Genomic DNA, 12,011 nt, shown 5'->3' with positions numbered 1-12,011 from the left:
TGCTCTCCTCCTCTCTGTATCTGACTAAACCACAGATTCCCCTCATTTGGCCTCTATGTAACACTAAACCTCTGTCCACACCCTCATCTTATAGGCTATATAAAACTGAATCCCTTCCGCCCCCATATCTCTGTCTAAACCTGAATCTCGTTCCTCCTTCTCTTTGTATAAAACTAAAGGATTTGTATTTATAAACCTCTATGAATCTAATGCTCGATCTGGAAATGCAACGCCCTTATGTGGGAGTATTTGATAGAACAGGACAGAATTTCATTCTGTATTTAAACCTGTGCTATACCTAGTCCAAAGCAGGGTGAAGTAAACACCCAGCACTTCTATTATCACACGGGATGGTAATACTGGGTGTCTGAAGTGCTGGAAGTTTTCTTAGCTCTGTCACTGACCCCTCCCTTGATGCTGGGACTTAATTTAGTGTTGCAATGGTGTTAGAATGGTGATCTCTTTATGATAAACTGTGGGAGACATGCATTTGTATCTTACATTATGTCAGTTGATGATTCCTTTCTGATTATTAGGTTCCCAGTGGTAGCTATGGGAGTACTGAAATGGGTTGACTGGACTGTCTCAGAGCCCAGCTATTTTCAGTTGCAGACTGACCATACACCTGTTCACCTGGCCCTACTGGATGAGGTAACTTAAGTTGTATATAAACCCCAAACCAAATCATTTGGATAACTTTATGAACTGTTTTTCTTTATGTTAGAAGATAGGGCAGCATGGTGGCACAGTGGTTAGTGCTGCAGCCTCATGGCGCCGAGGCCCCAGGTTCGATCCCTGCTCTGGGTCACTGTCTGTGTGGAGTTTGCACATTCTCACCGTGTTTGTGCGGGTTTCGCCCCCACAACCCAAAAATGTGCAGTTTAGGTGGATTGGTCACGCTAAATTGCTCCTTAATTGGAAAAAAAAAATTGGGTACTCTAAATGTATTTTTAAAAATGTTAGAAGATAGGTGCTCCTCCCCAAGATGAAGGATGTATCTAATTAAATATCCACGGTGCTACTCTCATTTTTGCTGAGTTACAAGGTCTTGGGTGGTGCTAGTAGTTGATTTATTGTCAGCCTCGTTGCCCCTATTTCAGGGAGGTGAGAAAAATGAGCAAGGTTCTTGCTCATGAAAAATATTATTTTATAAAGTGTATCTGTGAATGTCAGGTGAGTTCACATACTAAAACTGAAAACACCTTATGTTGTAACCCCAAAAATTCCAAAATGATCCTCCACTAACCTCTCAAAACCACCACCTGCAAATTCCAGATGTTTCAGTAGTGGTGTTTCTAATATCTATTTTAAATGTATCTTTCATTGAGACCTATTCTGTGATTTGCTTTTGAATATTAGTCTGACTTTACCTTGCCTATCTCTATAGCTCAGTGGTAGCATGTTGACCGTCGAGTCATAAGGTTGTGGCTTCAAAATCCAATCCTGAGGGTGCAGCACTTCCTGAGTAGAAATCCCCTGTCAGGAAAGACATTAATCTGAGGCCACACCTGTCTTTTCAGGTTGTTGTGAAAGATCCAGTACCACGATTCAAATAGGAGCAGAGGAGTTCTCCCACTATCCTGGCCTGCATTTATTTCTCAACCAGCATCAGAAACAGATAAATCTCGCTGTTGGAGAGAACTTGCTGAATGGCTGGGCATTTTGGCACTAATTTGGTAGCCTCACTGATGAGGTTAGAGGGTGTGAAAACTGAAAATTGTTACACCACAACAACAGGAAGTGTTGTTCTGAGTTTGTGACAGAGTGACAGTGGTGTGGGGTGGAGCTTGGGCAGTTGTACTCATGCTACACCTAATCTAGGAAAGCTCACTACTGACAGTGGGACCAAAGGGTGGAAAACGCACCATCCTTCTGCAATATTGCCCACACCTTAGTGAGCACGATTCTGATAAACAATGTGGCAGCAATTGCAGACCAGACAACTGTATACACCCAACACAGTTCGTAAGTGTAAGTAAAGTTGCTACCAGATGGGCTCCAAGGTGGGTCTTAGAATGCGCGGTGGGTGGAACTAGGAACAATTTGGATCCGATGGATCAGGCAGCACAAAGTCACCCCGACGCAGGCAGGGCTATCCAGACACTGCTCATAGACGGAGTAGTCCCGCTAGGGGCTACCTGTGTCCTGACTCACTTGGAGCAGGTAGAATAGGGTAAGGCAGGAGGTGGAGGATCCCCGGTACATGACCATGCTGGATCGGAGTCAATCTCGCCTGAGCTCAGGGACTGAAACTAAAAGTGGGGCGCTGACTGCATCAGGTTATTTATTTATTTATTTATAAATTTAGAGTATCAAATTCATTTTTTCAGTGAGTCCAATGATAGAACATTTCCACTTACTGGAAACTGACCCAGATTGATTACAGTGATTTTACAGTCAACAACAGGCTGATCATTCACAGGAAACTTACAATTAACAGTGAATTTACTCTCAACAACAACAATAACAATATGGTGGTGTTACTGAATAGTCCTTTTACACTTCGAGTTCAAATCCCAATCTGGCAGTTGATAATTTAAATTCAGTTAATTAAAAAATATGGTCTATGATGTGGTCATTATGAAATTCCCAGATAGTCGTAAAAAAACTATCTGGCTCACTAAATTTCAGTTATGAGGATAGAATGGAGAGTTGATAGCTTGGGACTGTTCTTCTTGGCTACGAGGAGACTTGATAGAGACATTCAAAATTATGAAGGAGCTGGACAGAGTAGATAGGGAGAAACTGTTGGTACTTGTAACAGGATCCAGAACGAGGGAACACAGATTTAAAGTGATTTGCAAAAGAACTAAATGCGATGCGAGAAAAAAACCTTTTCACACAGCGAGTGGTTGTGGTCTGAAATGCACTGCCTGGAAGTGTGGTGGAGGCAGGTTCAGTCAAGGCATTCAAGGGGATATGAGATGATTCCTTGTTCAAGGGGGTATTAAATGATTACTTGAATCGAAACTGTGCAGGGGTACAGGGAAAAGGCAGGTGAATAGCACTAAGCTTTGTAGAACCAGTGCAGACATGATGGGCCAAATAGTCTCCTTCTACACCATAACAATTCTGTGACTGTGAGGTGATATAAACCAGGAAGCAGTAATCCCTGTGAGTTGCATGCGTGCAACCATTCAGCAATCTGGAAGGTAACATGCAGGTCATCACTAGTTGTGTCTTTTATTACTAAAATGTTTAAAGCTACTGTGAATTCAAGTGAGCAGGCACAATGGGAAAAATTTAGAGGAAACATTACCAGGAACATTCCAGACCTGCCATGACTAGTGAACTGGAATGGGATCCGTGGCTGACATTTTTGTTGTTACTTTGAGTAACTGAGACCAGGTTTAGTGTATCTCCAGCTGTCCCAGCAGGGATCAGATAATAAGGGGGCGGCATGGTGGCACAATGGTTAGACCCACTGCTGCACTGAGGACCTGGGTTCGATCCCGACCCTGGGTCACTGTCCGTGTGTAGTTTGCACATTCTCCCTGTGACTGTGTGGGTTTCACCCCCACAACCCAATGATGTACAGGGTAGGTGGATTGGCCACACTAAATTGCTCCTAAATTGGAAAAAAAATAATTGGGTACTCTTAAATTTAAAAAAAAAAGAGATCAGATAATATAATAATAATCTTTATTGTCACAAGTAGGCTTACATTAACATAGTAATGACGTTACTGTGAAAATCCCCTTGACACTGACCAGGATTGTACTTCTTGACCATTTGTGGAGCTGAGCTGTAGTGTTGTTTATTTTTATTATTTTTCCAATTAAGGGGCAATTTAGTGTGGCCACCTACCTGCATACCTTTTGGGTTGTGGGGGTGAGACCCACGCAGGCACGGGGAGAATGTGAAAACTCCACACGGGCAGTGACATGGAGCCGGGATCAACCCCGGCTCCTCAGCGCCGTAAAGCAGCAGTGCTAACTAATGCGCCACCGTGCCGCCCTTGTGTTTATTTTTGAATGAATTTAGGACTGTGATTGTAACTGTCTTTATTTCTTTGTGTCTTTCTTCAGATCAGCACCTGCCACCAACTCCTTCATCCCCAAGTACTGCAGCTCCTTGTAAAACTGTTTGAGACTGAACATTCCCAGCTTGATGTCATGGAGCAGGTAATCCACTGTCACAGAGAGCTCTTGGACTAGAGACAGGAATACAATACAAGGGGGCAGCATGGTGGGGCAGTGGTTAGCATTGCTGTCTCACGGCGCCCAGGGTTCGATCCTGGCCACGAGTCACTGTCCGTGTGGAGTTTCTACATTCTCCCCGTGTCTGCGTGGGCCTCACCCTCACAACCCAAAGATTTGCAGGGAAGGTGGATTGGCCACCCTAAACAGCCCCTTAATTGGAAAAAAAAAAGAATTGGGTACTCTAAATCTATTTAAATAAAAGAAATGCAATACAAAAAAAGTGCCAGCCAATTGTCTGCTTGTTTTTGTTTAACTACAGGAACTGGGGTTTAGGAGTAGCCACATAGAGCCAGGATGAAGGCCCTATTCTGGTGGAAACTGTAAAACAGTTTGTGATCACTCGAGCAGGATTTTAGCTGAGTCTTGTCATTGCGGAGGGGATTAATGCTCCATTTCAGCTGCAAAGGATCCACCTGTAGTCAGTTGTCACCCAATGGTCACAAGATATGAATCCATAGGAAGAATTGTTCTAGAAATTTGCCCCAATTGACACAAATGAGGAATCCCATGTATAATGTAAGGATGTAACTTGTGTTAAATGGTAAACCGTTTCTGAAACATTGTAGGTAATGGATAGTGCTTTATGTGCATTGTGAGAGGTGGAATTCCTATGTAGTTATACCAAACTGTGTATCTAACAAGGTTCCTTAATGCTACTAGTTCCAAACAGTGTGGAGAAACCTTCTGTCCCTTGGTTCTATCTGTGAGAGAATTCTGTCCCATCCTGTCGGTGAGAGTCTCCCCATGCGCAAGCTACATTTAGGCCTTTTTTCTAAAATGGTTTGGAGTTGGGGCATTGATGGAAGAATTATCCATGTAGCTTCAAGGGTCCTCGGCTGTTGAGGTCCCTGGTTATGTTTTCTGTCCATTCTCTGCCTTTTATCTGCATGTGACTATCTGATACTGGCATCAAACATCCCCTTCTTCATGCTTTATTTCCATTTGTCCATCCCATGGTAACCAGTGTACAAGGTCAGTAGGTTGGAAAACCCTCTCGGTGCCTGTACACCTGCACCAACCCTGGGGCTTTGCAGCTTTCACCTGACCCACACTTCCACATCACTGACTTTGATCTGATTATTGGGGTACTTGGGTAGCAGCAGAGGAGCCTGAGGTTGGGGGTGGGGTTGCAGTTCACTCTGTATAATGCTTTTTCCTTGTGTTTACTGCTAGCTGGAGTTGAAGAAGACCCTGCTGGACAGGATGGTCCACCTGTTGAGTCGTGGCTATGTCCTGCCCGTGGTCAGCTACATCCGCAAATGTCTGGAGAAACTGGACACCGATATCTCACTCATCAGATACTTTGTGACTGAGGTCAGCAAACTGTGCACTGATTTCTTGCTGGTGGTTGTTCAATGCACTGTCAGGCAGACAGCAGATTCTGGGTTTACAATGTGTGCTGCCTTTATAGCTGCAGGTTTTTTCTTGCCGTGCCAAAGGTGCTAACGCAGACGGGGGCTCAGCCTGTGGACACCAACAGCCCTTGGCTAATCCACCCAAGTGGCCATTCGTATGACTGAGCCCAGATGGCGAGTGTTAGCACAAGCTGAGTTGTCTTAGAGGATCACCTTGGTCACCTAATGTCCAGATGCATGTACTATACAGCAGGCAGCATTGAGGACTGCGAGTCCTGCCTGACCAATAGCCCTGTTAAACAGAAATCTGGTCATCCAACCCCTTGTGGTGGGCCATCATGGGGGTTTGATCACTATCTGAGAGACTGTATCTCAGCGATTGGTGCAAAATGTTCCTTCCTGGATTCAGGATTTTTTTTACTTGTTCATGTCGTTCCCAAATATTTGTAGCAAGCCCAGGATCCAACCTTTAATCTGGTAGTAAAATTGAAGCCCATGGGATTAAAGGGAGAGTAGAGGCATGGCTATGAACTGGGCTAAGGGACAGAAAGCAAGGAATTATGGTGGGTTGCTAATTTTCAAGCGGAGGGAAGCATACAATGATCAGGATCTTTTTGATGTATAACCTGAATTTGGATATACAAAGCATAATTTCAATGTTTGCAAAAGATGCCAAACTCAAAAATGGGGAGGATAGTAACAGACTTCAAGAGGACGTAGACTGGTGAAATGGGCAGATAATGTTTTTTTATGTAGCATTTATTGCCCATCTCTGTTTGCCCTTGAACTGAGTGCCTTGCTAGGCCATTTCAGAGGGCACTTGTTGCTGTGGATCTGGAGTCACATGTAGGCAGACCAGGTAAGGACTGCAGATTTCCTTTCCTAAAGGACATTTGTGAACCAGATGGGTTTTTTCTTTCACGACAATTAACAGCGGTTTCATGGTCACTATTTAAGACTTTTAATTCCAGATTTTAAATTCAAATTTCACCATCTGCCTTGGTGAGATTAGAACCCCGGTCTGTGGGGCATTACCCTGGATCGTTGGAGTTTTTTTTAACTCTTTCATGGGATGTGGGTGTCATTGGCTGGGCCAGCATTTATTGCCTATCTCTAATTGCCCTTCAGGGGGCATTTAAGAGTCAAGCACATTCATTTGCTGTGGATCTGGAGTCACATATAGGGCAGACCAGGTAAGGACGACAAATTTCCTTCCCTAAAGGATATCCAGTCCCTTGTGGTGGGACGACACGGGGATTTGATCACTATCTGAGAAACTGTGCCCTGAAATGGCCTAGTAAGCCACTCAGTTCAAGGGAAATTAGGGATAGACAATAAATGCTGGACCAGCCAGCGACGCCCACATCCCATAAATGAAACCTCGGCGCACTGTTCCAGCGCTGTTATCAGGGACTTCAGTTATGTGGAGAGGCTGGAAAAGTTGGGGTTGTTTTCCTTAGGACTGAGAGGATTAAGAGGAGATTTGACAGAGATATTCAAAATGATGACCAGTTTTGATAGACTGAAAAGGAGAAACTGTTTCAATTGGTAGGAGGGTCAGTAACCAGAGGTCACAGATGTAAGGTGATTGGCAAAAGAACCAGTGGCAACACGAGGAAATGTTTCTTCTGCACAGCAAATTATTGTGCTCTAGAACATAGTACCAGAAGGAAGCAGATTCCATAGTAATTTTTAGAAGGGGATTTGATATTTAATTAAGGGGAAACATGTACTCGGCTATGGAGAAAGAGCAATCAGATTGTTCTATCAATGTGCTGCCATAGGACAGTGGGCCGAATGCTACCTTCTGTACTGTAGGGATTTTCACAGTAACTTCATTGCAGTGTTAATGTAAGCCCATGTGTGACACTAAGAAAGATTATTAATATTATCATTTTTGGATTCTATTGTGTGCTTGCAGGTACTGGATGTCATTGCCCCTCCATACACCTCGGACTTTGTCCACCTGTTTCTTCCGATCTTGGAGAATGACAGCATTGTTGGCACAATTAAAACGGAAGGAGAATGCGATGCAGTGGCAGAGTTCATTGGTAAGTGGGGAACAGGGCTTAATGGAGAGAAAAAACACTAAATCTCTAGATACAGAAGTGGACAATTCTGGAATTATATCCGCAGTGAAAGAGAGAAACCAGGATTGGATGCAGTGCTTCACCAGCATGCTATTGCTTGATCCTGAAATCTAAGATGACGCTCCAGTACAGTACTGAGGGTGTGCTGCAGTGTCATAAGTGTCATCTTTCAGATATGACACTAAACTGAGGTGTTGTTTGTCCTCTGTGGACATTAAGGTTTCTGTGGCGCTATTTCAAAGAAGAGGCGAGTTCTTCCTTGTGTCCTGACCAATATTTATTCCGCAGCTGACATCACTTTGGGAAAAAAAGCAATTTATCTGGCCATTACACTGCTGTTTGTGGAACTCGTGTACGGTTGAAGAACCTTTCAAGTGCAGTCTCTGCTGTAATGCAAATTGGCTGCTGCGTTTCAGCAGTGACTACACTTGAAAGGTTCTTCTTTAGCTCTCCTGAGGTTATGAAGGGTGAAAGTGAAAGTCACCATAGTCCCAGAGGACCATATGCTGCTCTCCCCTTTGAGAGAGTTAAGTTGGAGTTGGCCAGTGACCAAAAGCGGGTTTGACTTGGTGTGTGCGTGTGGCTGCCATGTAAGTGTGTATTCAAGATTAGTTATTAGATTACTGAAGTTTTGATTTGCATTTTGGTTTTGCAAATATATATACAGTAATTTTAAAACTTCAACTTGTATTTCACTTTGGAGTTTGCACATTCACCCTGTGTTTGCGTGGGTCTCACCCCCACAACACAAAGATGTGCAGCGTAGATGAATTGGCCACGCTAAATTGTCCCTTAATTGGAAAATAGAATAATTGGGTACTCTAAAAACAAATGTTTAACATATTTTTTACCTAAGTTTTAAGGGGCGGAACGGTGGCAGGATGGTTAGCACTCCTGCCTCATAGTTGCAGGGACCCGGGTGACTGTGTGTGGAGTTTGCACCTTCTCCCCATGTCTGCGTAGATTTCCACCGGGTGCTTTGGTTTCCTCCAAGAGTCCAAAGATGTGCAGGTTAGGTGGACTGGCTATGCTAAAATTGACCCTTATTGGCCAAAGATGTGCAGGTTAGGCAGAGTTGCAGGGAAAGGATGGAGGAGTGGGCCTTTGAAGTGTTGGTGCCGACTTGCTACCCGCAGCAAGTTCCAAAATATGTAAGTTTAAAGGTGTCATTTAACATTCTGAGGTGAGCATCTCTGTAATTAGTTGTTTATGGACTTCTGAAAATTAGAGTTGAAAAACATCTTTTGTTCCTTCCAGAGGTATAGCTAAGGTTTAGATTGTTAGCAGAAAGATGATGAACTTGCTGAATGACTGGGCATTTTGGCATTAAGTTGGATGATGAACATGAAGTGTGTCTGGTTTTATGTTAAGAGTTTTGTGAAAATTGAACATTAGAAACTCGTGTGGAACAAATTACAGATGCACTTGGTGGCGCCTCTGTTAAAATGTGCTGTCAGGTTATGACATCCCAGCTCTAGGAATGAGAGGTATAGAGAGGATACAGAACACACCCCACAACCCTCAGAGATACCCTTTAGTCTCCACATTTTCTTTCTCTTTTCTTTACTATTTTACAATTGGTGCTTCTTGAAAGGCCACATTGTAGATCACAGTGAAGCAACATTTACATTGACAAGCCAAAAGCAAAATACTGAGTATAACAGAAATAGGAAAGAAAAAAGCTAATCGCTGGAAGCACTTACCATGTCAGGTAGAATCTGTGGAGAGAGATAAAGAACAACACTAGATTTTAATGCCATTGTACAGAGGGGTGACCAACTGCATTGTTAATTAAGCCAAGAGAGGATGAAAGGGAGGATACATTTGGTTTTGTTATAGTATATAATGCATCATTACAATGGTCTAATTATCATCATAAAGGTTTTGTTTACTTGTACCAAAATGTATCTTAATTCTAATTGTTATTTGTTGAGTGCTTAAGTTCTTCCCCCCCCCACCCGCCGCATCTATTTTTGGGCGGCATGGTCGCACAGTGGTTATCACTGTTGCTTCACAGCGCCAGGGTCCCAGGTTCGATTCCCGGCTTGGGTCACTGTCTGTGCGGAGTCTGCACGTTCTCCCTGTGTCTGTGAGGGTTTCCTCCGGATGCTCTGGTTCCCTCCCACAAGTCCCGAAAGACGTGCTGTTAGGTGAATTGGACAGTCTGAATTCTCCTTCGGTGTACACGAACAGGCGCCGGAATGTGGCGACCATGGGCTTTTTACAGTAGCTTCATTGCAGTGTTAATGTAAGCCTACTTGTGACAAAAAGATTATTATTTCCACATGGCTCTCCAGTGGGAAAGTTTGCCCCCTCAGATCTACCATCAGAACACCCTTGAGATTCACTCCTTTAATACAGTGACATTGTGAAGTATTAGCATGTGGCTTTATTCCACTTGGTGAAACACTGACCTCAACCAATCAATCCAAGGGAACATTATGAGTGGTTTTAAAGGAGGGGTGCACTCCTCCTAGTGGCTGGATCAGAGCAGCATTGGCTTCAATTCTGGAACAGACCACCAGATTCTTGGCTTGAGGGATGAAGGGAATATAATAGGTTGATAGCATTAAGTGATTGCAGACACCAAATAAAGGTTCTGTGTGATGTGTACTTCCAGCACACTGCAAATCCAACTTCATCATGATGAATTAGCACTGTGAAGAAGGCAGAGCAACGGTAGTGGGAGCAGAGAGTGGCCTGAGCACACCAACAAGAGGGCGCAAGAGAGACATTCCGAGCAGTAAGACTGATGGGACATGCAGTGGCACTGCTACACACTCCAAAACCGATGGAACAATTGTTGAACGAGAATCATTTGCAGCCTGCAGGAGAAATAATTGGTAGATTTTATATATTTTTACATAATTAGCAGCTAAAGAGGAAATGTAGAAACAGTGGTTTTCTTTTTTTTCTTTAACTGGGTCTGAAAATTATACGGTATTTGTAAGTGGTGTGGTCAAAATAAAGATTGTTTTTATGAAAGACTTCTAAATAGCTTTTTTTTAAATGTTCCCTTATGTGCCCTCAGGGGCGGCACTGTGGTTAGCACTGTTGCCTCACAGTGCTGGGGACCTGAGTCCAATACTGGCCTCAGGTGAGGCCTCAGGTGACTGTGCGGAGTCTGCACGTTCTCCCCGTGTCTGCGTGGGTTTCCTCCAGGTGCTCTGGTTTCCTCCCACAGTCCAAAGATGTGCAGGCTAGGTGGATTGGCCATGATAAATTTCCCCTTAGTGTCCCAAAGATTAGGCGGGTAACGGGGATACGGTCTGGGCCTGACCCTAGGTACAGTGCTCTTTCAGAGGGTCGGTGCAGACTCGATGGGCTGTATGGCCTCCTTCTGCACTGTCGGAATTCTATGACTTGCATCCAGTTTAAAGGTGGGGCTTCCAAGGTGGCCGACCAGGAGAATCTACGCATTGTAGGCTGCCGGAGGGGGTGGAGGGAACGAGCGTCATGACCTACATCTCAAAGATGTTGGCGAAGCTGGTGGATGAGGGTCTGTGAGAAGGCCCTGGAGTTGTATGGGGCACAACGATCGTTAAAGCAGAGGCCGAGAGCAGGGGAGCCACCGAGGGTGGTGTTAGTGAGAATGCACTGAATCCAGGTGAGGGAGCAGATCTTTTTTTTAAAAAAACATTCTATTCCACACATAAGAAAACAGGTCAACATAACAGAAAATAAACAAAGTATATATAGTTTGTTCTATTTTCCTCCTTTTAATCCCAAAACCCCTCCCCGCGACGAACAATTCTTCAAACACAGAAACAGCCACAAACACATGTAAAACTCCTCCTCTGACCCCCTAAGGGAGAACTTTATCTTCTCCAGCTTAAGAAATTCATATAGATCCCCCAACTATTCCGCAACCCCCAGCGACGCAGTCGACCTCCAACTCAATAGTATCCTTCGCCAGGCAATCAGGGAGGCGAAGGCCCCCTTTCCCTCCTGCAGGCCGGCACCTCCAACACCCCAAAGACCACCACCATATTGTCTGGCGTCATCCTCAACCCCTATCTCCAACGGACTCTCAAACTGGTAACCGCCTCCCAGAAGCCAACTTTACACCCCCAGAACATGTGAATATGGTTTGTAGGCCCCCTCACGCACCTTTTCCACATGTCCTCTCCTCCCAGGAAGAACCCACTCATCTGGGCCAGAGTCATATGAACCCAACGTACCACCTTGAACTGTATAAGGCTCATCCTTGCACAGGAGGGGGTTGAGTTGATTTAATGTATTATCTTGCTCCATATTCCCCACCCCATTCCGATTCCCAACTCTTCCTCCCACTTTCGCTTGATCCTTTCCATTAGGACCGACCCCTTCTCTCCCAACCACCCATAGATACCTCCAACTACCAC

The 12,011-nt window shown here is 44.4% G+C and overlaps 1 protein-coding gene across 4 annotated transcripts in view; it reads left to right on the top strand.

Moving 5' to 3' along the window:
* Nucleotides 1–10,632, top strand: part of nelfcd (negative elongation factor complex member C/D) — a 102,275-nt gene extending 91,643 nt beyond the window's left edge. For all 4 annotated transcript variants that reach the window (XM_072514563.1, XM_072514561.1, XM_072514564.1 and 1 more), the window contains 5 exons: nucleotides 537–651; nucleotides 4,029–4,124; nucleotides 5,376–5,516; nucleotides 7,479–7,608; nucleotides 10,268–10,632. In XM_072514563.1, the coding sequence (XP_072370664.1) occupies nucleotides 537–651; nucleotides 4,029–4,124; nucleotides 5,376–5,516; nucleotides 7,479–7,608; nucleotides 10,268–10,302 (517 nt within the window). In that variant the 3' untranslated portion in view covers nucleotides 10,303–10,632. The remainder of the gene's footprint in view (nucleotides 1–536; nucleotides 652–4,028; nucleotides 4,125–5,375; nucleotides 5,517–7,478; nucleotides 7,609–10,267) is intronic.
* The last annotated feature ends 1,379 nt before the right edge of the window (nucleotides 10,633–12,011 follow it).

This window comes from Scyliorhinus torazame, chromosome 8 (assembly GCF_047496885.1).
Source record: "Scyliorhinus torazame isolate Kashiwa2021f chromosome 8, sScyTor2.1, whole genome shotgun sequence".
NCBI lineage: Eukaryota > Metazoa > Chordata > Chondrichthyes > Carcharhiniformes > Scyliorhinidae > Scyliorhinus > Scyliorhinus torazame.
The sequence above is the reverse complement of the archived record's forward strand: the minus strand, read 5'-3'. Positions and strand labels throughout refer to the sequence as shown.